Genomic DNA, 25,828 nt, shown 5'->3' with positions numbered 1-25,828 from the left:
TTTATCTTGTGTACTATATACAACAGTATACATTCTTTTAAATTGTATCTTGTATATAGCTTTAGAATTAAGTGAAATAAGTCATTTTGAGTTCCAAAATTATGCACATGTGATATAGTTTGTCCAGTCCCACCTCTGATTGGTTGGTTGATGTCTTGTCGAAGGACAGGATGCAGGAGCGGCTGCCTTGTAGCCCATTGCCAGCACTGTTGATGATACTCACTCTTTACAAGCTGTTTGTAAGGAGCACTGATACTCGGCTTCACAGAAACATTTGAAATGTATGGAAAATTATAGTTAATTAGTAAAAACTTTAACATTTTCCCCACAGTACATAGAGCTTTACTTGAATTAAATATAAAATCAGAGTCTAAGTAGAAGTTATATTGAAATAAATTTGCCACCCAGATTGGGTCCCATAGTTGGACCGAGTTGCAAGCATACGATGCTTATTTCATAAGCCACCACACATTAAGGATAAAACTCTTTTGTGATTTGTTTCTGAGGAAGTGCAAACCTCCACAGGCTGAAAGGATTTTGTCTTTGCTGTCTCCCCTCAGACTTGCAGGTCCTCTGGCCTTGTAGGCATTTAGATAAAGGCAAACTGTCTCATGTGTGATATTTTAATTGGTATGTACTTTGAAATGTGTTGTCCTAAAACATGATCAAAGAAGAGAACCAGGTTAAAGATAGGGAAGAAAGCCCACCTCCTCCAAGGGGTTCCTTGGTTGCTCCTGGAGCTCCTGCCTCCTGTGTGAAGGTGCAGGTGGGGCTCTCTTTGGTTCTGCTGCTTGGGGCAGTTCCCCCAGACCTGCTGCCTCCCCGCTGTGGCTGTCAGTAGTGTCTTCTGCCCTATAATGACGAGAGTGTTTTTTTTTTTTTAAAGCCTTAAAGATTCAAGTGAAATGCCTTAAAGATTATGATGGTTCTGAATATCTTTAGAATTCAGATTTAGCTACATCACTTAGTACTGTGTAGAGGCTAGCAGTACAACACTACATTGCTGTGGCTTACTTCATTTTCTCAATGTACTGACAAATTGGATGAGAGAAAGGACTGGAGTGTAGCGAGGCTTTTAATGAATAGTTTCAAAGGAGGTGAGTTCTGCTTGTGCTCACTGATAGCTTTCTGTAGCATGTGGCAGTATTCCGGTCCACACATTAGAGAGATGAACACACACAGTGCCAGCCAGACACTCAGGCTGCTTGTTCTGACTGCCCTGCTGTCTCTCCAGGACGGACATGCTGATAATAGTTTCATTCTTTATTATTCATCTGTTCTTTTTCATGCTCTCACTGATGAATAAGAATAGAGGCGCTCTGAAGGGTGCGTTAAGCGCAGCTTTACCGTGGCTGTAGATGATAAAGGTGACCGAGCAGCAGCCGTTCACCAGGCTTCATTGCATCGCACGTTTAAGATTTCCAAAATTTCAAATTTATTTTTAACACAGACCTCAAAGATTAATTCCAGCATTACAGGGTTAACTAATTGACGCTGGTGTTCGTTGTAGTTTAGTGAATTCTGGCATTTACTTCCCCCAAACTAATACAGCTTGCAACTTACTCTTTAGTGCATCAAAGGTGCATTTGGGGGAAAAATAGATATGTTCACATTTTACAAAACTTAAATTTGTGATCATGTTAGCAGTATTTAAAAGTAAAATTGTCTGCATATTAGGTATGATTACAAGCCAAGCTGTGTTTAAAACTAAACTGCTACCCACTTTGAGTAATTGGACATTCCTAGATCACCCATTTAAATTAACTCTTTGTGTGGTTGCATTTTGACCATTAGCAGGACTAGAAAATGTGTATTTTTTTTTTAAATGAAACCCTGTATCCATAATAACTTCAGTTCATGTTCCTTCTTGGATCCAGGGCACTGAGAAAGTGAATGATGAAGCAAAGGGAACCGTAAACTCCCCTTTGTGCATGTTATGACTTAGGCTGGACTTCCTGTCACCCTTTGTCTCCTGAGCCCACGGTCTGTGCCTGTCAGCCTTGTCTGTGTCTCCATTCCCAGCCTGCCCTTCTTGTTTTGCAGAGATGGTCACTTGCATCACTCGTTGGAGGCAGAGCCGACCATGACCCAGGTCTGCCGTATGCTTCCAAAGCATCCGTGTCCTGAAAGGATGCGGCATCGCTGTAAGTCAGCAGCTTTCCCTGTCTTTGACAAGAGACTTCAGATACTCTGGAGAACCTCATTGTGGAGTTTAAAGGAATAGATTGGAATTTGAAAGCATCAAATTGTAGAAACGTCTACATTTTTTTTTTACAATACAAAAATAAGAGGAAAATCTTAAAAAGTTAAACTCACCATTTATTACCCTGTAATGTTTTCTAATGAAACACAATTATAAAAAGGGGGCTGGCTTCCACCTGGCTGAGTCCTGCCACCTCTCAGGGGGACTGTTGTGGGTATCTTCTTCTGTTTACATAGAGGGGGATCATGTGGACAAAGAAAGATTCAATTAAATACAATTTTTCTTCGTATTGATCTTCTCACTATCTTATTTTCTAGATCTATCTCATCCCCCAACCTTATTTGGGGTATTAATTAATTTTTAACAGGGAAAGCTTGCTGTGTTATCGAGATTTTTAGCACCATTTTACCCGAAGGCTGAAGGTTAGCTCTTGGAAATGACAAGTTCCTTTAAAATATATGTTTACTTTGCTCTGTGAAATTTCTGGATCATTCCGGTCATCAAGGCTGATCACATGTACTATTTCCTGCTACCTGTGAAAAGGATTGTAAGAATGTATAACCAACACTCCATTGCTTTTTATTAGTGTGTAGAGAATTTGTATCTAATTAATGAATGTAGTTTTACTGTAGTTTGTCATTGTAAATGGAACAAAGTACATTATCTTTATAGTTATTCTAAAATGTACATTATGTAAGAATTGTAAATAGACTTGATTACTTTGTATGCTGAAAATTTACAATATTAAGTCAATAAAAATATCTCACTTCTGGCACAGTTGTGGCTGTAAGAGCTCCACCTCCTTTTGAACAGTTGCTGTAAGTGCTCCAGCTCCTTTTGAACTGGGTTGGGTTCGGTCTAACATCTGCTCTAGCTGAGGCCCAGTTTGGCTTTTCCACCCGTCAGGTTATGGAGGTCCTTGTTGATCCTATTTGCTGATCACTTCACTTCAGAAATCCATGTTGATACTTAAAGTGTCTTCTCCCTGATTCCAGAGATGGTGCAGCCCCTACGTCGTGCACTGAAGACCACAGATTTTGTTTTAAGAGACTTTGGACTCTACTGCCTCTCCCATTGCTATGTCCGTTGGAGTTCCTAATCTTGGCAACCCAGCACACTCCATCCTTTAGCAAATGTTTTAAATGAAGGCAAACAGCCTGTTTTCCTTTCTTATTGTTTTCTGGTTTGTTTTGTTTTGAAAAACATCATCACTGCTGAAATAAAGTTTAAGTCACATAAAAGGGCTGGGTCTGAGGGTGGGTGTTGTAATCTCAGCATGCCAGTAGAGACAACATGAGCCTGCTCCAAACAAGCAAACAAGCAGTCAGAAACCTCACCCAGAAAACAAGACTCAAATGTAAACAAAATTATTTCTAATTCTGTTACTTACTTGTGCTGTCCAAGATGGAATCCACTAGCTACAAAGTCGCTTGTATATTTCATGTGCATGTGTGTGCATACTTGTGTGTTTGTGGGTTCATGTATGCACACGTGCAGGTGGATATATGTGCATGTGTGTCCTTCAGCGTCGCTCCTCAGGCACAGGTTCTATGCTATTTGAGGAAAGGTTTCTGGATGGCTTGGCACTTGTCCCTTAGGCCAGATGACCAATGAGCCCCAAGGATCCTACCTCTGCCTCTCCAGTGGCCATTCTGAGTTTACAAGCATGTGCCAACGTGCCAGACTTGGAGACTTGGGTTCTGGTGACCACATGTGGATGCACCTTGTGCTGTGTGACAGGCACTGCATTGCCTGAGCTGTTTGCCCAGTCTGCACAAATCCAAAATAAAGTTAGGCAATGATGAATTAAGTCTTCAGGCATAGTGCTACATCGTGAGAGTTCAGTAGCCACATGTGCCTAGTGACTGTTGTTCTGGACAGAGTGGGTTATAGATTACATTTCTCTTTGACTAACGCTGGTTAGGAAGCTGCTGCCTTGGTATAGAAGCCCTTCTAGACCTTTGGGTCTGTGTGCACTGATACAGCAGACAATATTGCTTTATGACCTTCTTTTACTTAGACAGGAATATTTTTTAAAACTTGGTGAAAAGTTCAGATGTACCAAAGTAATTTTAGTCACAGGTTCATGGCAACATTTTTCTTTTCTTGGAGCTCCCCGTCCCCCACTACCTCCAAACCCTGGGACCAAATCCCAGATCATGAGTCTTTGAAAGGATCCTGTGTAATGATATCACACTTCCTTAAACTGCATAAAATGATCAGATCTTTCCAGTTGTCTCAAACACGGTTTTTCCAAGTCAGTTCACCAATGTTCATAGTCTGAAGTTGGCTAATACGTCTCTTAAAATGTACAGGTTTTCTCTATATTAAAAAATTATCTGTGTGCAGTTGCTGAACACATCAGGCTTTTTGTTTGTTTTTGAGATATGGTCTTCTGCTAGCCTTGGCTATCCTGGAACTTGCTATATAGACTAGGCCAGCCTTGAAATCAGAGACCTGCCTACCTGTGAACATATCACTTTTAATGACTGCACTGTCATTACTTGCTTGCTTAAGCATCTCATTGGTGATTACTTAACACAAATCCCTTTGCTATTAGAAATCTAGCTCTAAGAGAGAGAGAGCGTTAGGAGCCAAGGCCTTAGTCACACAGGACCACAGCCATACAAGGTGGCTTGAACTACCAGCGGGCTCTGAACTCAAGCACTGCTTTCCCGATCGCTGTGGCTTCAGGCTCCCACCTTTTTATCTGTTGGGCTAAATATTTGGTATATTGTGCTTTCTTTGGTACAAGGATAAACTTAGAAGTGAAATGCTGGTTTGGTAGGTGAGTATTCTAAAGGCTTTCTCAGTGTAGCAGATGCTGTGTTCAGTAGAGGAAACAGTTTGCTATCTATCTATCTATCTATCTATCTATCTATCTATCTATCTATCTATCTATCTATCTATCTATCTATCTGATCACTGTTCTCTTGGAGTCTATTCATCAAAGAAACATGGACTACGTGGTCTATAGGTGGCAGTCACTGAGGATGGTTAAAACCCCCACACTAGACAGCAAGGAGCTTAGAGACCATAAGCCATGGGCTGAAGTAGATGTAGAAAGTATGCTACAGGAAAAAAACCAGCTGTCTGATACCTGCTCAGGAATTACATGCTTCGGCCAAGGTTAAACTTACTCCTTGAGTTAACTGTGCACATCAGGATTTTTGTCTACATAGCCATGTTGTGATACACTGAAGTGCATGGATTTTAAGCTGAGGGAAGGCCGCCTACCCGCACCTGAGTTTTTACTTGGTATTTTCCCTGCTAGAGTGCACACCAGACAGGAGCAGGGCCTTCCTTCTCATTGTTCACTGTCTCCTGGGTGTGCTTGTGCTTGGTTGGGATCAGTAGGTCATCTAGATGAGCTTAGTGACTCAGTGGCTGCCATGAACCCACCGCTGTAGTTTATGTGGTGGCATATATACTTTAGCCTCAACATTAAGTTTTCCTTATGGGCAACAAGTAAGGCCTGGTAAGCTACAACTCAGGGTTAAACTCTGGAAATGAAAATGCTGGCTTGGTTGAGGTTCTTTCTGTCTATCAGACATCAGGGAGTAGAAATTTTGTGAAGAATTATTTGAGTATTTTCCTGACTTTGGTTTAATTTAAGTTGCTTTATTTCTTTGGCATCAATTAAAGGGCTAAATCATTAGTTGAAAAATTGTAGAATAACTGTCAGAAGGAGAGAGAGAGACACCCTCTTGAGCGATGGGTGGGGACTAAAAGGCACAAGTTGCAGAATTATTTAGAGATTTGGGGTTGTATTTATAAGCACCCCAGAAAAGTTGTGGTTCTTAAACTTTTTATACCTGTTGGATATTTTCACGTATTTTTTTAAAAAAGTTTAATATCTTCTGGATATAATTATTCAACATCAGGCATCTTACTGTCTTTCATATTTGTGAGGGTAATGTTGGCTTTATTTTACATCTGGTCATAATTGTTTTCAGAGTAACCACGGAACCACTGGGTGTGTAATAGTAGCAGTCGAGCTGGCCTGGACTTCCCGTCTCATGCCTCCCAACCCTGGAGCTTTTGGAAAATACAACTCCGAACTTGAATTACTCACTGAATTTGAGTTGTGTCTTGGAAATCACATGTTTTGACCTGTTGTGAATATCTGCATATCATGGAGTTGTGTGGATCAGATGATGTTACCAATTGTGTTCATTTGACCGTCTCGGGTCCCCCTGCCCGTGGTGAATAGTATGTGTTGAACTCACCAGGCCTGATTCAAAGGCTGGATGCTTTTCAGAAGTGTTGCTCTAGTTGAAAAGGGCAGAGTTGGAAAGGCGTGATGCTGGGGCAGGTAGGTGAATGCCATCCACAGAAAAAGGCTAGCCAGTCATGTAAGCGGGGGTGTTTGTGCATTTTCATCTCCACCTCTTTCAATCCTGCAAACCAGTTTCCATCAAAACTTGTTAAATCACCAAGTCTTAGAAACTTCCTTCCGATTTAAATGTTTCAGCCCTAGGTAGTTTCCTAACTGATGGAGAGGCAGCTAGAGCTTCAGAGAGAAAGAGGAGGGAGAGAGGGAGGGAGGGAAGGAGAGAGACAGAGACAGAGACAGAGAGACAGACTCAGAGAGAGACAGAGATAGAGAAAACACGTGTAGACAGAAAAGTTGGCTTTTTTGAGTTCAGCATTTATTTTCACAAATCCTATATTGAGGCGTTTGTTCTTTTAAGACCCAGATTCCCTCCCTATCCCCCTGAGCTGAGCGTAGCTGGCCAACGCAGTCCAGGCTCTGTCAGCCTTAAGTTTGGCAGCCAAAATCTGCACGGGCCATCTGCGGTCTAATTCCTCGGAATTTAGGACCTAGCGGCTGCGAAGCCTGCTCTGGCCCCGCCTTTTAGGTATCCACGCTCATGATTGGCTCCGGGCAGCGCGGTCCCGCCCCCTCCATGGCCGCTGCCGGCGGCGGGGCTTGGGGCCCTAGAGTGCTGCTCTGAGTGGGCCCGGCTGCTGGGCCGCCGGCTCGGGCGCATGGGCCTCCTCCGAGGCGGAGCTGCGTGCGCTCGAGCCATGGCGCGCCTGGGCGCGGTGCGCTCGCACTACTGCGCGCTGCTGCTGGCCGCGGCGCTGGCGGTGTGCGCCTTCTACTACCTGGGCTCCGGCCGGGAGACCTTCTCCAGCGCCACCAAGAGGCTGAAGGAGGCTCGCGCCGGGGCCGCGGCGCCCACGCCGCCCGCACCCGAGCTGGCCCGGGGCTCCGCGGCGCCGGCCTCGGGAGCCAAGGCCAAGAGCCTGGAGGGCGGCGTGGTGGTCCCGGTGGACTACCACCTGCTGATGATGTTCACCAAGGCGGAGCACAACGCGCCGCTGCAGGCCAAGGCTCGCGTGGCGCTGAGCTCCCTGCTGCGCCTCGCCAAGTTCGAGGCGCACGAGGTGCTTAACCTCCACTTCGTGAGCGAAGAGGCCAGCCGCGAGGTGGCCAAGGCCCTGCTGCGGGAGCTCCTGCCGCCCGCCGCCGGCTTCAAGTGCAAGGTGAGCGGTGGGTGGCCCAGGTCTGTTCTCTGAGCTGTCATTGGCATCTGCGGTGAGCGCTGTCCGATTCCTGTGCCCGTAGCCTGTCCAGTTTCCTCCGCCCTGTCCTGCACTTGCACGTCCCGCGTCCTGGAGATCTGCTCTGGGGGCGTGTCCTAGAATCAGATTAGCAGGGATGGCTCTGCAGTGTTAACTAGTCCCTCTCCCGCTTCATTCGGCACTGTTTCCTGAAAAATCAGCCTGCTCATTTCGCTAGCTTCACAGAGCTCCTTTTGAAGGCACCAATAGCCATCATCTGAGCTGTATCTTCCGGTTAGGATCTTGGGGAGGCCTCTAGAAATATCAGGGTTAAGCTGGCGTTTCTCAGTAGTATTCTGGGGGAAAACATCTCGTGTCCTCTCTGTGTCCTTTTCCCTCTTGCTCTTAAGGACATGAACCAGTTAGATTAGCCACAGGTTCCTCCTGGAGAGGAAGTAAAAGCCCCAAAAGATACAGACAGGAGGTGATCAGCCTGCCTTCCTAGCAGCCCCCACCTCTTCTGTCTTCTGATTTATCACCTGCCTCTGCTTGTCCAGGATTGGGTTCTTGACCTAATGTGCTCTTACTCTCATCAACTTGCTTGCCCTGTTTTGACCCAGTGGTTGTACGGAGGGGGCCCAGAGTCTGATTATTGGGTGAGAGGGGTAGACAGTCTTTGAGGATGGATCCTGATGTTGGTGGAAGACATTGAGACAAGAGCAGCATTCCTTGTGCCTGTACCTAGCTTGGTGACAAACCAGAGCTGCTTCCAGGACCATGCTGGGTTCAGGGGTCCCAGGCAGTTTTGTGTTGATGACAGAGTCGTGTCCCAGTTGCTTGGTGGGGCTCCTCCTTGACTCTCCTTTGTAGACGTGTGGCCATGTCTTTTGGTTTTTGGTCTTGTTATGGAGACCAGACTAGCCTTGACCAGTCTCTTTTTCTGCCTTTGTCTCTGGAGTGCTAGATTACAGGTGTGTATAGCTGTGGCTGGAAATATCCTACCTGTATTGATTTTTTTTTTTTTTTTTTTTTATCTCACTCTGCAGTCTAAACTAACCTGGGAACTCACTGTGTAGCTCAGGCTGGCTCAGACTCCTGCTAGCACTTCTGAGTGCTCCGCCATTTGTGTGTCACCACACATGGCTTCCTAACTGTATTGAGTATGTCCTTACAGAAGCTAGCTTCTCTGCTCACAGTGTTACTTGATTTCCTCTTGGGGAACCTTCCAAGCCCAGTCCTCCATGGCTTGGAGGAGTTTTTCATTCCCGCCCCCCCCCCCCCATAGCACTGACGGTATGGTTTATGCCCGGGACAGATGAGGCCACCAGGACAACCGCTATGGTCAGGAAAGGGTACCTGGACTGGAACTTCATCCTGCAGGAGGTCTGCAAGTGTCTTTGACCAGGGCTTTGCTCCGAGCCTATCCTGCTTTCCTTATCTGGAATCTCCAGAGGTAACTCAGCCTGTCCCTGTTTGGTCCCCTGGACTCTCACACTGAAGAAACCTTACTATTTCAGGGGGAAGGCCACAGGGCCAGTCTAGACAGATCTTGGGTTTCTCCAGGTCACCTTGAAGACCAGCATGCCATGGCTACGTACGGGAATAGCAGCTCCGGCCTGCTCTGCATTTCCAGATGTGTTTCTTCCTTCATCCAGCACATGTGCTGCTGTCCAGCCCGTGTGCCTAAGCTCATGCCATTCCCAGTGCTGGAGTACTGTCTCCATTCCAAATCATGCTCCTCTTCCAATACCACCAGCTCCCAGGAGGCATGCAGGGGACCCACAGCTGAAGAGTATATCTCTTCCAATTGGTACTCTCCTGCCATTGTGCCCCTACACAATCCCTGCCGTGCAGTTGGCCTGAAGATCAGGCTGCTGTCTTGGAGTATGTGTTTCCTGTTCTATGGAGCCCATCTCTGACAGCTGCAAGCTCTCACACAAAGCTTGATGGCAGCTGCAAATGACCTGAAGGGACTGTCACCTTTCCTGTTGAGGTGTAAGCTAGTGGTTCTAACTCAACAGTTCTCAACCGATGGGTTGAGACCCCTTTGGGGGTTGAATGATTCTTTCATTCATAGGCGTTGCTCAAGATCATCAGAAACCACAGATACTTACATTACAGTTCATAACAGTAGCAAATTACAGTTATGAAGTAGCAGCAAAAGGAATTTTATGGTTGGAGGTCACAACATGAAGAACTGTCTTAAAGGGCTGCAGCATCAGGAAGGCCTAACTGCTCTTAACAGGATAGCAGCAGGCAGGTAGAGGTTTATCAGTCTTGGGGTCACGTTGCCCCCATTGCTTATAAGTTTGTATTTTGTGACGCTGTTAATATAATAAAAGGTACCCCTTTGTGTGTGGGTATCTTTTATTCAAGGAATCATTTCTTTCAGCACTGGCTAGGAAACCAGAACTTCTTAAACAGGTCACATTAGCTAGAAGGATCTTCAGGAACAGAGAACAGCAAAGTCAAGAGACTCTGCGAGGCCGCTGGGGAGTGGATGCCTTTGAGGTGGCCTGAGGCAGGAGGGCATCCGACTACAGTTTCTCCCTTTTAAAGATGGCCTCTCTCTTGTAAGAGAAGGTTCAGAGGATGGTTTGCTCCAGGGAATGTTGTCTTGGAACAACAGGGCCTCAGCACCCAGTCAGAGTAGAGACAGCCTGGGGCTTATCCCAACGAGGACCTGGCGCTCCGTCATGTCCACACGCTGTAGAGCTATCGTGAGCTGCCATATGACTTGTGTCTGTGCTCAGCGTTGCCTTCCCAAGTCACCTTCAAGTGATAAACACCGGAGATAGATAGAGAATGTATTAGTAACCTTGGGCTCTGCTATGGTTAATTAAATATCAGAGGAAACATTCACTTAACCAGAAAAGTCTCACTTTTGACTATTACAGCAGAAATTTCAGAATTTCCTGACCGTGAAAGTTCTTGTAACCAAACGTCTGAACCTGCTGTGTCCCAGGTACCAATGTAGATGCTGCTTGAAGAGTCCATCTTCTCACTCCTCAGAATCACATGATCCCTAAAAATACTAAAGTCCTGGGTGGGTGCTGGTCCACATTGACCTGGATGGTGCCTAGGACATGCATTTAGATGGAGAGGCACAGGCATTCCTGCGATGAGTCTGATCTTTCCTGCTGACCTCTCAGAGCCAGCTTAGGCTCCCTGGCCCTGGCTGCCCACCCTGGGGAGCAATGTGTCTAGCATAATGCAGGCGTTCTACACCCGATGACTGACAGCTCTCTTTCTGCCTCTGCCAACTTGGGAAGGGGTGCCTGGTAATTTTCATTTAAGCTTCCTGTGTTTCCTGGCAACACAACTTTCAGCCTTGCTCTCCTCCCCTAGCTTATCCCCCCAAAGCTGGATTTATATATGTGAATATATATGTGAATACGCTGTCTTCAGACACCCCAGAAAAGGGCAATCAGATCCCATTACAGGTGGTTGTGAGCCACTGTGTGGTTGCTGGGAATTGAACTCAGGACCTCTGGAAGAACAGTCAGTGCTCTTAACCACTGAGCCATCTCTTCAGCCCTGCAGATTCACTTCTGAGCTCCTTCTTTGTCCCTCTCTCAAGTGGAAGCCCATAATTGTGTCAAGACTTCTGTCTTAGTTAGGGTTTTACTGCTGTGAAGAGACACCGTGACCAAGGCAACTCTTATAAGGACAACATTTAACTGGGGCTGGCTTACAGGTTCAGAGGTTCAGTCCATTATCATCAAAGCAGGAACATGGCAGCATCCAGGCAGGCATGGTGCAGGAGGAGCTGAGAGTTCTGCATCTTCATCTGAAGCAGAATACTGGCTTCCAGGCAGCTAGGATGAGGGTCTTAAAGCCCACACCCACAGTGACACACCTACTTCCACAAGGCTACACCTCCCAGTGGTGCCACTCCCAGGGCCAAGCCTATAGAAACCAGTATAAGCTCTGACTCCTGCCTCTGTATGGTTTTGCTGTAGCCCATGATGGCCTGGAACTGGTGCTGGGATTGTAAGTGTGTGTGCCCTCCTGCCTAGCTAAGGTTTGGCTCTTCCATCGCTTTCCTTACTGTATCACATCCAGCAGGGTGTCCCCGGAAAGCCTGACAGGAAGCTGACTCAGACACTTTTGGACTGTTTCTCATTTAAACAGTCTGGAGGAAAGCATCTCTGGCTGGCATGAGAGCGAGCCCCATGCAGCCATGAGGCTCTTTCTAGATCACTGTCTCGCCCTCCCCAGGGTAAGCCCTTCTCGTCATGGTCTAGGATGGCTGATGAAGCTTGAACCAGCAAATCTGTGTCGCTTTGTGTTCAGCTCAGTGTTTCTGTGGCTTCGGTTTCAGTCCAAAATCAAATGTGGACTTCCTCCACTGACTTTTTGATAAAATAAGCACGGTGAGCAGCCATCAGAAGTGGTCACTGTTGACACCTCTGCTCGCCCTGTGTTGTCACCGTTCTGTCTGCTCTGAGCCCCTTTTCTAAAACACACCCCATCTTTCCCGTCTGCTGTGTATGTCTTTTGTGGCCCATACTCCTTTGTCTATCCACCCAACAGGTGTTCAACGTTTACCCTGGATAAGCGCTGCTCTGGGTGTCTGTGAACCGTAGCAAAAGGACAGCCCTCTGGGAACTCACTCTGGAGTCTTGGAAATATGTGTGGGATGGACTCTAAACAAGTAAGCAAGAGAATAGGTTTCATGGAGAAAAGCAAAGCAGGACAAGGAGCCAGGGGCTGTGCAGATGCTCAGGGTGGGGACTTGGCTGTCCTGTGCAGTGGCCAGGGAAGGCTCCCTGGTAAGGAGATGAGGGATCAGAGTCTGAGGGAAGGGGAGAGGGAACGTGCTGCAGGAGCAACTTCTTCAGAGAAGAGGGGGCTGAGGTACTAGTCTGTCTGGATGTTTGAGAAAGTAACTGACCTGTGGACTTGTTTGTAGTCTTTCTCTCCCTGCTAGAATATCCCTAGAAGGCAGATAAGACCTTCTTCATCTGTCAGGTTTTGGGAACCCACAAATGGCACCTCCATTCCTGAGTCTGAAATGACCAGTACCCCTTAGTCTGCTACACAAGCAGGACAGCCACTAACCTCCCTACATGGATGGGCCAGGGACATTGACACACACAGAAAGACACACACACACACACACACACACAGATACACACAGAGACACACAGACAGACAGACACTGACAGACAGACACACACCCATCCCCTTACCCCTACAGGGCCATCATCAGCAACACCGTCTAGGACCTCGCCATGGCCTCAGGTGGCACTGCTACTCACAGGCTGTTCCTCACTCCCCTCCAGTCTCCAGTTCTGCCTCTCTCCTTTGTGCCCACATCCTTCTGTTTCTCTTTCTCTCCCATTTCGCCACCACCTACTTGCTCCTCTTAGTGGTCCCTGTGGTCCCTGGGTGTCTTCCATGTGGCACTGGGCACGGCTGAAAATTCTTAAGATCCACATTGAAGCCCACCAGTACTTTGTCCTTTTTGGTATTTAGTTAATATCCCACAGTGTGGATCGGCTTCCATTACAGTTGTTAGTTGATGAGTTTTCTTGGTTTCCCCTTCGGGGCAGCTTGCTGTGGTTACTTGCTTATATGTTTGGGGATAGACATGCTTTTAGATCTCTTGGATAGAACCTAGGAGTACCTAGGAGTAGAGCGGCAGGCCTTCAGACCGTCTAGGTTCGTTCCAAGGCAGCTGTGTGTGGGGCCTGGCTCTGCACACCCTCGCTTGTCTGTGGTTTTGACTTTGGTCTTTTGGTTGGTTTGATTTGCTTTTGACTTGCATTTTCTTAGTTACTATGAGGTGATCATGTGCTGATAAGGGCAGTTGGATAAATATATTTAGCAGTATTACACACAGTAAGCTAGTTAGTTTTTCCATTGTGGCAAAATAACTGATGCGGGGGCGAAGGGGAGAGGTGTGTGGGAGGAGGAGAGCTTTAGTGTGGCTCATGGCCCCAGGGCTTTCAGCCCGTGGTGGTTTGACAATTGCTGTGGGCCTAAGAAGAGGCGGAGTGTTGTGCTGTAGAGGTGTGGTGGTTCCCCTTCTCGTAGTTGGAAAGGAGGGGGTACAGGAGAGGGAGAAGGAGAAGGGGAGAGGAAGAAGAGGAGGAGGAGGAGGAAGAAGATGAAGATGAGGAGGAGGAAGAAGATGAAGAAGAGGAGGAAGAAGAAGAAGAGAGAGAAACAGAGAGGGGGGAGGGATAGAGGAGACCTTTCAAGGGCACATCCCTGGGGACCTGCTTCTTCCAGCCAGGCCCCACCTCCTAGTTTCCCATACCTGACAGTAGCACCACTGGGGCTGTCCCATTGGTTAGGTCAGAACCCTCACACTCCCTGAAACTATCTCCTATTAATATTCCATTGTAAGGGGATTTTTTTCTCTTTTCCTTTCTTTCTCCCTCATTTCCTCCTCCTCCCTCCTCCTCTCTGCTTCTTTCTCTCATCTTTCCTTTCTCATGTAGACCAGGCTGACCCCAAACTTACTATGTAGTCAGGATGGCTTTGAACTGATTCTCTTGCCTCTGCTTCTTGAGTGCCGGAATTATAGACATCTCCCCCCCCCCTTCCAGCTTTTAGAGGAAGCATTTCATATCCAACCCCCAACATTCCATTCCTAGCCCCCACAGGTTCCTGGCCTCAGAGTCGTCATAGGCACAGTTTCAGTATTGGTAAAGAAAAAGGGGGTCAAAGTCTCCTCTGAGATTCAAGGCAAACTCTTAGCTGTGAGCCCCTGTAAAATAAAAGGCAGGTTATAAACTTCCAACATACTATGGAGTAGGCAAACATTCCTGTTCTGAAAGGAGAGTGGGTGAGGCAGGGGGAGCGTGGAGAGGACCACAGTGACCCAGGCCTGCAGGGCGGCGCTTACATCTCCTGCCCATCTCAGGCAAGTGAGGCTCATGGCATAAAGTGAGCACCAAGGTGCCTGGGAACCCTCCAGGCCATATGACCTCTCATGTGCTTATAAAAAGATAAAGGGGTATAAGGTATGTTCTGTGGGGGTGTGGTGAGGTGTGGGGGAAGGGGATGTCTCAGTGGGTCCATGCCAAGGCAGCCCTTCCCCCTGAGGGACCAGCTACAGGACGGTATAGTATAGAATAGACTTCATTCAGGGCATGGGGAGGGGAGTTAGGAGGGAAGCAGAGGTGGAGAGAGGAGGGAAGGGGAGAGCAAGAGAGGGAGGAGGGGGCAAGCAGCCCCTTTTATAGTGGGGCAGGCCTACCTGGCTGTTGCCAGGTAACTGGGGTGGACTTTACACAGAATGCTAACAACCTTTCTCCTGGCCAGCCTGTTCTCGCTACCTGTGACTTCTCCTGGCAGATGGTTCCTGTTGTTGGGCCTCAAGTTCCTAGAGCAGTGGTTCTCAGCCTGTGGGTCTTGATCCCTTTGGGTGTCCAACGACCTCTTCACAGGGGTTGCATATCAGCTGTTTATATTATAATTTATATAACTAGCAAAATTACAGTTGTGAAGTAGCAACAAAATAATGTTCTGGTTGGGGGTCATCACAACATGAGGAACTGTGCTAAAGGGTCACAGCGTTAGGAAGGTTGAGAACCACTGTCATAGAGTTTCCACTGGAGCATACAGTTTCATTTATGATCCTCTCAAGGGCTGCTAGCCCCAAGTCCATAACTTGCACATTTGGTGTGACTACAGAAGCAGCATCACATGGAGTATGCCGACATTTACCTTCAGCTGGAGACTTCAACCCTTTGAGTCACAGGTGCAGGGCCTTCTGAGACTGATGGCTGGACTTGGGGAAACAACTACCTGGTCCCTCCTGAGCCGGCCGCTGGACAGTCTTTCATTCCTTTAGACCTTTGAGCCCCAGGATAGGGCTGGCCACTTCCTGAGATTCCCTCAAGATAGCTCTCCTCTTGTCCTGAGGCAAAGTTCTTTTTTTTTTTTTTTTTGCTTTTTCGAGACAGGGTTTCTCTGTGTAGCCCTGGCTGCCCTGGAGCTCAATTTGTAGACCAGGCTGGCCTCGAACTCAGAAATCCGCCTGCCTCTGCCTCCCGAGTGCTGGGATTAAAGGCGTGTGCCACCACGCCCGGCGAGGCAAAGTTCTTAATTAGCTTTTTTACAAACACAGTTTGAAAACTTACTGTTTGTGGGGTGTGGGTCTGGGTGTATACACGTCGAAGCAGCCTGTGGAGGTCAGAGGACAGCTTTGGGAAGTCTGTTCTCTGCACCATGTGGAGCCCAGGGATCTTCTCAGTCTCAGGCATGAGAGCCAGGTCCTTATCTGCAGAGCCATCTTGCTGCCCTGGTTTTGTTTTGTTTTGTTTTGTTTTGCTTTGCTTTGTTTTGTTTTAATGGTTCTTATTTATTCAGCTACTACACAATTTTAACCTGTTGCTAAACTCCAACCTTTCCAGAAGCAAGCCTGCTTGTGGCTCCAGTTGGTGCCGTAGAATACCCAGAACACCCTGCTTTGTCCTGTCATTTGTCATTTTGAAGTTCAGCTTTACCAAAGATCTCTGGGCAGGGACAAAATGTAGCATGTTCTGTCCTAGAGTATCCTGTGCCTGGCCTAAAGGTAAGGGCTAGTGCCTCTAACTCTTGAAAGGGGCTGGGGAGTCGGGGGTAGGAGGGGGTGACACAGCTTCTCAGTCTGAAGCCCCTGGACAACTGCGGGGTTTGCTATAGGTGTCTGTCCTGAGACCATGGAATCACCTGTGAGCTCTGCTTCAGTGTCCCAGGGCTTCTCCCAGACAGTCTCAAGTTTCTCCCACAAGCCACTTCCAAAGACCTGTGGGCCTGGGGGTCAGATGCAGTGGTGACGCCACCTAATTTTCAGTGCCGATTTTCCTTAAGCTATATTTTGTCACCAAGGCAAAACAACAAGACAAAAAAAAAAAAGGGGACATAAATGATTGCCATCAGTTTCGGAGGCTTCAGCTTCATCGACGGGGTCTGAGATGAGGTAGAACATTACAATGACAGGAGGGTGTAATAAGGCTGTTTTCAACACATCCGGACAGCAAGGGGGCACAGCCCCAATGACCTACTTTTTATTCTGCCCCCTGCTCTAGTCCCCACCACATCCCTATAATGCCCCCAGATTATGAGTCTATCAAAAGGTTAGATAATCCGGTGTGTGGGGTCTGGAAAGCCCTGCCTCCGCGCACTGCTTTGGGGATTTAGCGTTCATCACAGGATGTTCATTTGTTTGTGTCAGGTACATTTCATATTCAAACCATAGCCACCCAAATGCATTTTACAAACACAACCTCCCAACTACCTTAACTCGCCTCTCCCTACCTTGAGAAGATCTTTAGAGACCTTTGTAATTTGCAAAACATGGTTAGTGGACCTCAAAATCCTGCCTTTGGCTTCTCTGTATCTGACTCCCTGGGGTAGGAAGGCCCCTGGTCTCCTAGATGCCTTATCTACCCTGGGCTAGCATTCCAGTTCTTCTGTACCTGGGTGAGTACCGGGGAGTTTATGCCTGCGGTGGCCCACGTCTTTGTCTTCTGCTTCGAGATGTGCACTAGGGGAGACCTCTGTGGAACTTCCGGAGTCTACAGTTTTCTTGCCCAGGTCTTGGTGAGGAGAGGCCCAGTTACATCGCACAAGCTTCTGGGAAACCTGGGTAGTGGAGGGCCACTGTCTCTAGTTGGCCGCTGGAGGGCGCTGTGGCACCGTGTTCGCTCCGTGCCTGGCGTTTGGGTCTCCCATGAGTGCTCGCTTTCACCCGCCCCACTCCTGGGACTTCTAGAGAGGTCAAAGAAAGGTCACCACGTGGCCTCTCCAGGGGTCTTTTCCTCCCTGTCCAGTGTAAACCGAGTTGATGAGACTGATTGAATGTGCTTAATAGGACTCTGGGGCAGCCGGATCTGGTTCTCTGGTAGAAGGAGTGCAGATAGGGGGGAAGTCTGGGAGCTTAGCTGGTGCAGTCCAGCTGGCCTGGTAGTGCTCCCCGAACATACCCTTGTTACCTGAGCCTGGATCCTGCTTCAGATGTGGGAACTGTGTCTGGAGACAGGCGCTGGGCCTGCCTGTAGCCCTAGCTAGTCTGGTTGCAGGAGCGTCCTATCGTTGGCTGACAGTGTGTTGGGATTCCAGTCTCTCAGGTCCACACCAGTCCTCCTAACCGGTGCCACTGGCCTGTGGGCTGGGGGGCCCCTGACTCCCAGGCCTCTGGAACCCCCAGTATACCCATACACCATAGAACAGAGCTAGCGACCCAGCTGCCTTTCTCATACCCTTTCTGCTTAGAAGTTTGCTTTGTCCCTGGCCACTCCCACTGTTCTGTGAGACCTTTCAGGACCTGTCAGATGATGGCCTGGCCTCTATCATCTTCCCAGGCTGCAGAGTTCTTGACCTGAAGGGCCTCACCACAGGAAGCAGCTCTACCTGTTCAGAACAGCTGAGCCAGGCCATGTCAGCTGGTGTCATGTTTGCTGTTAATGTGCTCCAAATTAAAGCCATTTGTTTCATTTATTGGGGGTGATTACTGTTTAAAAGCCCCAATTAAGCAATCCTCTCTGGTGGAATGAAGTGCCACAGAGTCTGGCATCTGTAACCCTGCACAGGAGACCTCAGGCTGGGAGAGGTGCCCCGCTCTGTGCCCTCCCTCCCTTCCTGGTCTTCTCAGATCCTGTAGCTGGGAAACCTGTTTCTCATACTTGGTCACTGCCCTTCTTGCCTCTAACAGTCTATCCTGGGTCCTCCAGGGAAATGCCTCAGGCAAATGTGTGGCTTGGAGCCTGGCACCTGGGTTCAAGTCCAGTATGTGACGTTTGGGACCAGCTGCCCTGGGTGTAACAGTTCTGAGCCGCACACTCATGACTTCCTCTTCCTCATGGTATGGTCTTTCAAGAAGTCTGTGGGAGAGAGCTGCAGTGACAGCCCTACCTGGCTCTCAGCAAGGGAGTGCTACGTTGGTGGCTGCTACTTCGGGTCCCTGAGTAGGTGTGAGAGAGCAGGTTCCTTCTCGGCGTCCTAGAAGGCAAAGCCACTTGGAGGGTGGTGCGGTGAGCCTGCACTAACAGCGCTTGCCCAGGTTTGCTTCCAGGACCCTGTGTTAGTTTGTGTCCTCCACAGTCTCTGTACAGTGTACCTTCCTGTCTGCTCCCTACCCCCATTCCAGGGCCTTGCTTGCTTGCTTGCCCTGAAGCAGGAACTGGGTGCTTTACTGGATACTCTGTTGTATCCTTGCCTTCTCCTGTAAGCACTAGTCAGGCCAATGAGGTCAGATGGGGGAGGGAGGAGAGGGCATAGACTGTATCTGTGCCATAGACACGTGCCTTTGCTGCTAGAAGGAAGAGGCTCTAATCTTCACCCCTCTTGTGTCCCCTCCGAGCCCCCAGCTTACCTACCTGGTGCTGGCTGCAGGCTCTGACTGTCTGCCTGCTATTCTGGAGTCAGTGGGAGAGCCGCAGTCTGTGCTTGCTCTGCCTCGAAGGCGGTGTGGACAGATTTGCTGCATCTGTGAATGTGATTAGCTTTCCAGGAGCTCCATTGGAACTCGAGGGAACTAACAGTTGACAGACGAGGCTTGCTTTACCTCCTCTCGGTGTCTTTCAGGTTGTTTTCTTGGTCTGATTGCACACAGATTGTGTTAGTGGAGGACTGGATAAGTATAAACAAACGGCCAGTGATTTAGAAGGTCAAGCGTGCCACTAAAAGCCCCGCGCTCTTCCATGCTTGCAAGGCATGCTCATATTCTCTGCTCCTGCCCACTTCAGGTGGGCTGGGGCTTCACACTCTGTGGCTCTTTTGGTACTGGATGCTTGCGTGTGTGTGTGTTTGTGTGTGCGTGTGCGTGTGCGTGTGCATGTGTGTATGTATGTGTTGGGGGGTGGGTCAATGAGACCTGCCCAAATGGTCAGCTTGATAGGGTCCTGACCAAGATGCAGTTCTAGAAGGGAGTCACTGGTAGGCACCCAGGACACTGGCACAAAGATCAGGCATAATGCTAATTTGGCTTTGGTGTCCCACTCCACCCTTGTCTGGGGGACCGGAAGACAAAACAGGGGATTCCTGGCGTGCTTGGGGCTGCCTGAGGGAGCAAGGGCCTTGAGGAAGCCAGTGATGGTGATTTGGAGAGAAGGAGGCAGAGGCCACTGGGATGGTAGGCCCCTGACTCCTCTGCCCAGCAGAGGTGAACGAGCAGTGCGGGGAGCCTGTTAGAGGGAATGTTTGCTGCCAGGGTTAGCCAATCATCCAGCAACAGGGAGGGGCAGCTGTAGAGACCATGCCCAAGGGTGCCTGGCTTGCATGCAGTTCTGCCCACCCAGCTTCTGGAGGGATGACTTCACACCCCTGTGCTTGGCTGGAAGCTTCCTCTCCTGAATCTGTCCAACCCTCTGCTCTCTGTAGTCCTACACTCCCAGGAGGCTGGGTTTTTATTGTGTTATTAGTGTGGGTTCCTACCCAGCTCTGACACCCCATATCCATCAGTCCCTTCCCCTATCCCTGGTGTGTTGAGCCTGGCCTCTTTGCTAGCTACTAGAGTTCTTATGTCTGTCTCCATGGAGTGATAAGACAGATCTGGAGGAATGTGGGCTCAGGGCAGGTAGAATGAGCTGCAGGGGTAGATGCAGATAGGTGGGCAGTAAGGGTGAGCTATGGCCTGGGGCTACAGGAAGTGGGGGGCTGCTGGGTGTCACTTCACTGATGGTCTGTGAGCACTATTTCTAGGCGTGTAGGATCACGCTAATCAGAAGGGCTCCCCGTTGACATCAGCTCTCCAGTAGGGGTTGCCCCACCAGAGACCAGCCAGGATGATCATGGTGTTTTAGAGATGTCTTTCTAGGAATTTGAACCCCGCTGCCCCTCCTTGCATCGTTATGAAGAAATCCTGAATACTCCTATTGTTTCTCTTACTGTAAGAACTAGGGAAGTTCCTAGTGTGCCCGGAGCTTCTGCTGGCATGTCCCTGCCTTCAGCCCCTGCCCTCAGCCCCTGCCCTCAGCCCAGACCTTGGTGGGTAGGGCCGGCCCAGGATGCGCAGGCTGAGGTCAGGTCTTTCTCTTCTGCTTTCCTAGTGTGTCTGAGCTTTAGCTTCTCACCTGTGAGTGATGGGCTAATTACTTTTCCATTACAGTAACAAACTAACAGATATTCGGTCTATAAAGGGAGGTTGGTTGGTTTGTTTATTTGAACTGGAATTGCATCTAGGGCCTCTTGCATACCAGGCAAATGCTCTACCATCAAGTTATATTCTTAGCCCACCAAGGATCATTTTAGATAACTGGTTTAACCTTTCAGCCCATAATCAAACAAAACCATTTTTTAACGATCTCTGGTGGGGTGTCAGATGGCAGCAGCAGGAAGCACACAGTGTAGACCCCCCTTCACTTGCTTGGGAATTGAAAGAAGGGAAAAAGGAAGGCAAGAACTCACTTCCAAGGGCTCACCTCCAGTTCATTAAGAATTCCCACTCTGGGCTAGGAGATGGCTCATTTGGTAAAATATTTACTGGGCAAGCATGAAGACCTGATCCCACCTCCCCAGCAGTCCGGTAAAAACCAAGATGTGGTGGCCCTTGTCTTTAACCCTAGTGCTGGGAAACAGGAGTGTCCTTTGGTTGCCACTCAGGCTGGCAGAGTGGATGACTTCAGGTGCTAATCTGGCCTCTGCTGCCTGTACATACAGCTCCACGGGTCTCTGCTCTTACACCTTCTGTCATTTTCCTGTAACACACAAGGCTGACTAGCAAGTTCTCCATCCGAGCCTCTGGGAGGCCCTTTATGCAGATGGTGGCAGAAGGGTGGGGACTTTCCAGCCCTGAGTCACGTGAGCAGTTCTCTTACTGGGATCTAAAATGGGTACCAGGAAGTTGCCAGCACTGTTCTAGAATTTGTTCTGAACAGAGGCTAGGAGATGAGGGGAAGAGGCTGTTGTTCAGCTCTTCCTGGGGTAGTTCCTGGAACGAGCCTCAGACAGTCTAGGAGGTTTTGGTTGATTTCCTGGCTTCACTCTTGAGGAATGGAATCTCCCCAGCTCTCTCCTGCGAGGATGACAGCAGCTGCCTCAGTCGAGAGCTCCCGAGGAGGAGCAGGCATCATGTTGGAGCCTGCCTTGGTCTTGCCCTTGGTCTGCAGAATGCTTAGTGTGCGAGTGTTTTCTACTCAAAAGTGTACAGCTGCCCCTGGCCCGCGGCAGACTCCTCGGGATCGGACCCCTGACCTTCTGACCTTCGAACACTGCATCCTTCCTCCGTGGCTGTTGATTTGGGTGGTTTCCTTCTTATTTGTCTGAAGCAGGGATGCTCTGTAAGATCTGGAGCCCCAGTGAAACGATGACCAGGGTGCTCTGTGTATTGTTCCGGGGGCTGACACATGTGACCGGTCCCCTCACCAGGTGGTGGAGTGTTTTCAAGTAATTTGTGACAAGCAGGCACTGGGTTCCAGAGCCATGACATGGCGCCCTCCTTCCTACCCCAGCCTGTGTGCTGTCTTGCTAGCGGGAGCCTCTTTTCAGTACCTTCTATCAGCTCTGGTGTGGGGCACTACCTCCTGCATTTACTTGGTGGCAGGTCACAGGAAGTCTGGGTTGGAAGAAGTCTAGTGCCTTCAAGTTACCCATGAGGAAATTGGGGCCCAGGAAAAGCCTCAGGCTTGCATAAGGCACTTTTAGTCACTTTTCTATTGTGATAAAAACACCATAATCAAGTTAACTTACAAAAGAAAGCATTCACTGTTTCAGAGGGATAGAGTCCCAAGATGGCAGAGCAAAGGCATGGAGGTAGCAACAGCTGAGAGCTCACTTCTTGATCAGCAGATAGGAGAGGTGTGTGTGTGTGTGTGTGTGTGTATGAATGTCTCCATGGGGTCTATGTCTCCCTGCCCACCTTCGCTTTGGTTTGTTCCTGGGGGCAGTGTGCATTGGGAATCAGTGATTTCACTGGAAACTCCTCCAACAAGGTCACATCCCTCCTAATCCTTCTCAGACAGTTCTGCCAGCTAGGGACCAAGCTTTACACAGGAGCCTATAGGAGCCACTGTTATTCAAATCACACAGTTGGACAAGGGAACCTGATGCATTTGCTTAGTTTCACTTTTCCTGTGGTCATTCTGCATGTGTTCTGTGTGCAGTGACAGCTGTGACTTGTGCCCCTGGAGTGGCATTCTGTCCTTTTGCCACTCCGAGTTCCGATGCCTTTTGCCTGGCTCTGGGCCTCTGGGACCTGAGGTGGGAGTCGGGCCGGGATAGCTGTGTGGACTAGGACTCCACTGCTACCTCCTGTCTGGTCCTGCACGTCCCTGCAGTCCAGTTGTGCCTGTGCCCGTCCGTGGTCTCTGGACTTGGTGATCCACATGGCACCCAGAAGCTCTTCTAGATTTTTCCATCTCTGATGGTGTGAGGGTTAAATTGTCAACTTAAGACAATCTAGAACTCCCTGGGAAGGGAGTCTTGGTGAGGGACTGTCTAGATCTGATGAGCCTCTGGGTATGACGGGGAGAAGCTTGAGTGCATTAACCGTGGGGAACCAGCCCACTGTGGGTGGCACTGGGACCTGGGTTTGGGTCCTGGCCTGCATTAAAATGGAGAAGGTGGGGCTGGAGAGAGGGTTCAGCAGCTGCTCGTTCAGAAGGACCTCGGTTCAGTTCCCAGCTCCCACATCAGTGGCTTATGCTCACCTGTAGTTCTAGCTCAGACACACTCTTCCAGCCTCCGTGGACACCTGAGTGCACAGCATGCACTCACACAGATACACAATTTACAAATAGCTTTGAAAAAAACGGGTAGTAAGCATGAAGGCGTCCTTCTCGACCGTTGACCAGATGTGACTAGCTGCGTGACATCCTCCGAATCATGCCTTCACTGCTGTGGTGGAGACTCTGTGACCTGGAGTTGTGAACTGAGTTGGAGTCAGGGTATTTTATCACCGTGACAGAGATGAACTGGTACAGAAATTAGTACTGACAAGTGGTGAGCCTGACTATGTGGCGTTAAACCCCGAACTGTTTGGGGCAGGGGTGATGTGGAGACATTTGGTACATTGGGCTAGAAAAGCCACTGGAAGCTGGGAGCAGATCTTAGTGAGCTGTTCTAGTAGGGAACTTGGAAGGACGCTGAGAGAAACAGACACTGGGGTCTCAAGCTCATAAGGTTTCAGAGGGGAGCAAGGACTCTGTTGGGAACAGGGCTAGGGGCCATTGTATGCTCTTTGACCAGGAACCTATCTTCATCTTGCTCATATCCCGAGAGTCTAAGGGAAGTTAAGTTTAAAGATAATGGACTGGTTTGCTTGGCAGAGGTCGGATGGTGTTTAGACTGGTGTCTTAGTCAGGGTTTCTATTCCTGCACAAACATCATGACCAAGAAACAAGTTGGGGAGGAAAGGGTTCATTCGGCTTACACTTCCATGCTGCTGTCATCACCAAGGAAGCCAGGACTGGAACTCAAGCAGGTCAGGAAGCAGGAGCTGATGCAGAGGCCATGAAGGGATGTTCCTTACTGGCTTGCCTCCTCTGGCTTGCTCAGCCTGCTCTCTTATGGAACCCAAGACTGCCTGCCCAGAGATTCCCCCCCTCCCCCAAAGGGCCTTTCCCCCTTGGTCACTAATTGAGAAAATGCCTTACAGTTGGATCTCATGGAGGCATTTCCTCAACCGAAGCTCCTTTCTCTGTGATAACTCCAGCTGTGTCAAGTTGACACAAAACTAGCCAGTACAGCTGGCTGTGATGAAGCAGCCCTGATTGATGGAGTGTTCAGCACCATGGTAAGGAAGCCTTCCACCCTGCTGGTAGGTAGAAGGATATTTCTTCAGGGTCCACACAGGGACTGATGTTGCTGTAGCCAAGGAGGCTAGTCAATATCTCATGCTGGTAGCAGAACCTGGCAACCTCACAAGTGTCCTTCACAGTGTCCTGGTTTGGAAGACATAACAGACACAAGCTTGAGGGGATCATGGAGAACAGCCAGGGCTAGGAACCATTCAGCAGGTTCGTGTTCCTGTGGGGCAGCCCTCAAAGGCCATTTTGTAAAGCTGGGAACACGAAGCCTTCGTTGTAGTGGAAACCCCAGGAGATGGAGATGCCAGTGCTATGGGGCATTTGCTAAGGAGAGCTGCAGGCGTGGGGGCCCAAGCCCTTTGGGGAACCAAGTAACTTACAAGTCCCAGGTGCTGGATGAGGACCTGGAGGATCTGATATTGCAGTGCCCCAGAAATGCAGTCATTCTTTCTGCTCTTGCCTGTGGCTACGATGTGATCAGCCGTGGTCCTGGCACGTGTGTCGCCCTGCTGTGGTGGACTGTAACCTGGATTTATGAGGTCAAATAAAGCCTTCTCTCCCAAGCTGGGGTTTTCAGGTTATTTTACCACAGAAACAAGAATGAAACCAGGGCACCTGGCTTCCTCTCCAGCTCAAACACTGCCTGGAGCATCCACACGGCCCTCTTGAGTGCCTGTTCCTCTAATGCTTAGACTGATGCCGCTGTTACCCTACTACCTCTGCCTGCCACACGGGGAGAGGGCTAGATGGGGAGTCCTGGGGGTAGAGATCACATTGGCTTCTCTCTCCCTCTTGTGTGGCCTCATGTAGGAGTGGCATGGGTTTGCTGAAGGACTCTGGTGTTGGTATAAGTGGGTGTGGCTCAGCTTCTGACTGTCCTTCATCTCTCCAGGGGCCACAGGTAGTTATTTTCCTTCTCTGTGTGACTTCCTCGGCTGCACAAGGGACACATAAATCAAGTGACTGAGTATGGGGAGAGGACCCGTCCATGTCCAGCACCCAGGAGGTAATTGGTAGGGCCCATAGGTAAGGCTACCCTGTGTCCTAAGAGGTCTCTGAAGTCCATGTCCTGTGTCAGGGAAGCTGTGCTTGTCCCTGGCATGCCTTCCCAGGGCCTTGCTCGCCAGGTTGCCACTTATTTATCATCCTCTGAGCTCTATAGCAGGTGCTGTGCCTAAGCCTGGCTGTGTGTGCAGAGAAGGCCCAAGCCACATACTATGTTCAGTTGGTGTCCCTGCTAAATAAGAGTGACACACTGCCTGAGCCCAGGCCCATCTGAGTAGTGTCACACCCTGCTGTGCACAGGGTTGTCAGTGGAAGAGGAACAAGCTTGAAGGTGTGGGATATGGTTCTGGAGCAGCAGAGAAGACGCTGGGGAGGTGAGACTGGTTATTGTAGGAGGTGACTCCTTGTTGTGAGGTATGCCTAA

The 25,828-nt window shown here is 49.2% G+C and overlaps 1 protein-coding gene across 1 annotated transcript in view; it reads left to right on the top strand.

Moving 5' to 3' along the window:
• The first annotated feature begins 7,103 nt into the window (after positions 1 to 7,103).
• Positions 7,104 to 25,828, top strand: part of Xxylt1 (xyloside xylosyltransferase 1) — a 122,329-nt gene continuing 103,604 nt past the window's right edge. Inside the window, exon 1 of the mRNA XM_021184930.3 lies at positions 7,104 to 7,696. Within this exon, the coding sequence (XP_021040589.1) occupies positions 7,196 to 7,696 (501 nt within the window). The 5' untranslated portion in view covers positions 7,104 to 7,195. The remainder of the gene's footprint in view (positions 7,697 to 25,828) is intronic.

Source organism: Mus caroli, unplaced genomic scaffold (genome assembly GCF_978045245.1).
Source record: "Mus caroli unplaced genomic scaffold, Mus_caroli_1 scaffold_17, whole genome shotgun sequence".
Taxonomy (NCBI): Eukaryota; Metazoa; Chordata; class Mammalia; order Rodentia; family Muridae; genus Mus; species Mus caroli.
Note: the sequence above shows the minus strand (reverse complement) of the source record. Positions and strands in the feature narration are given on the sequence as shown.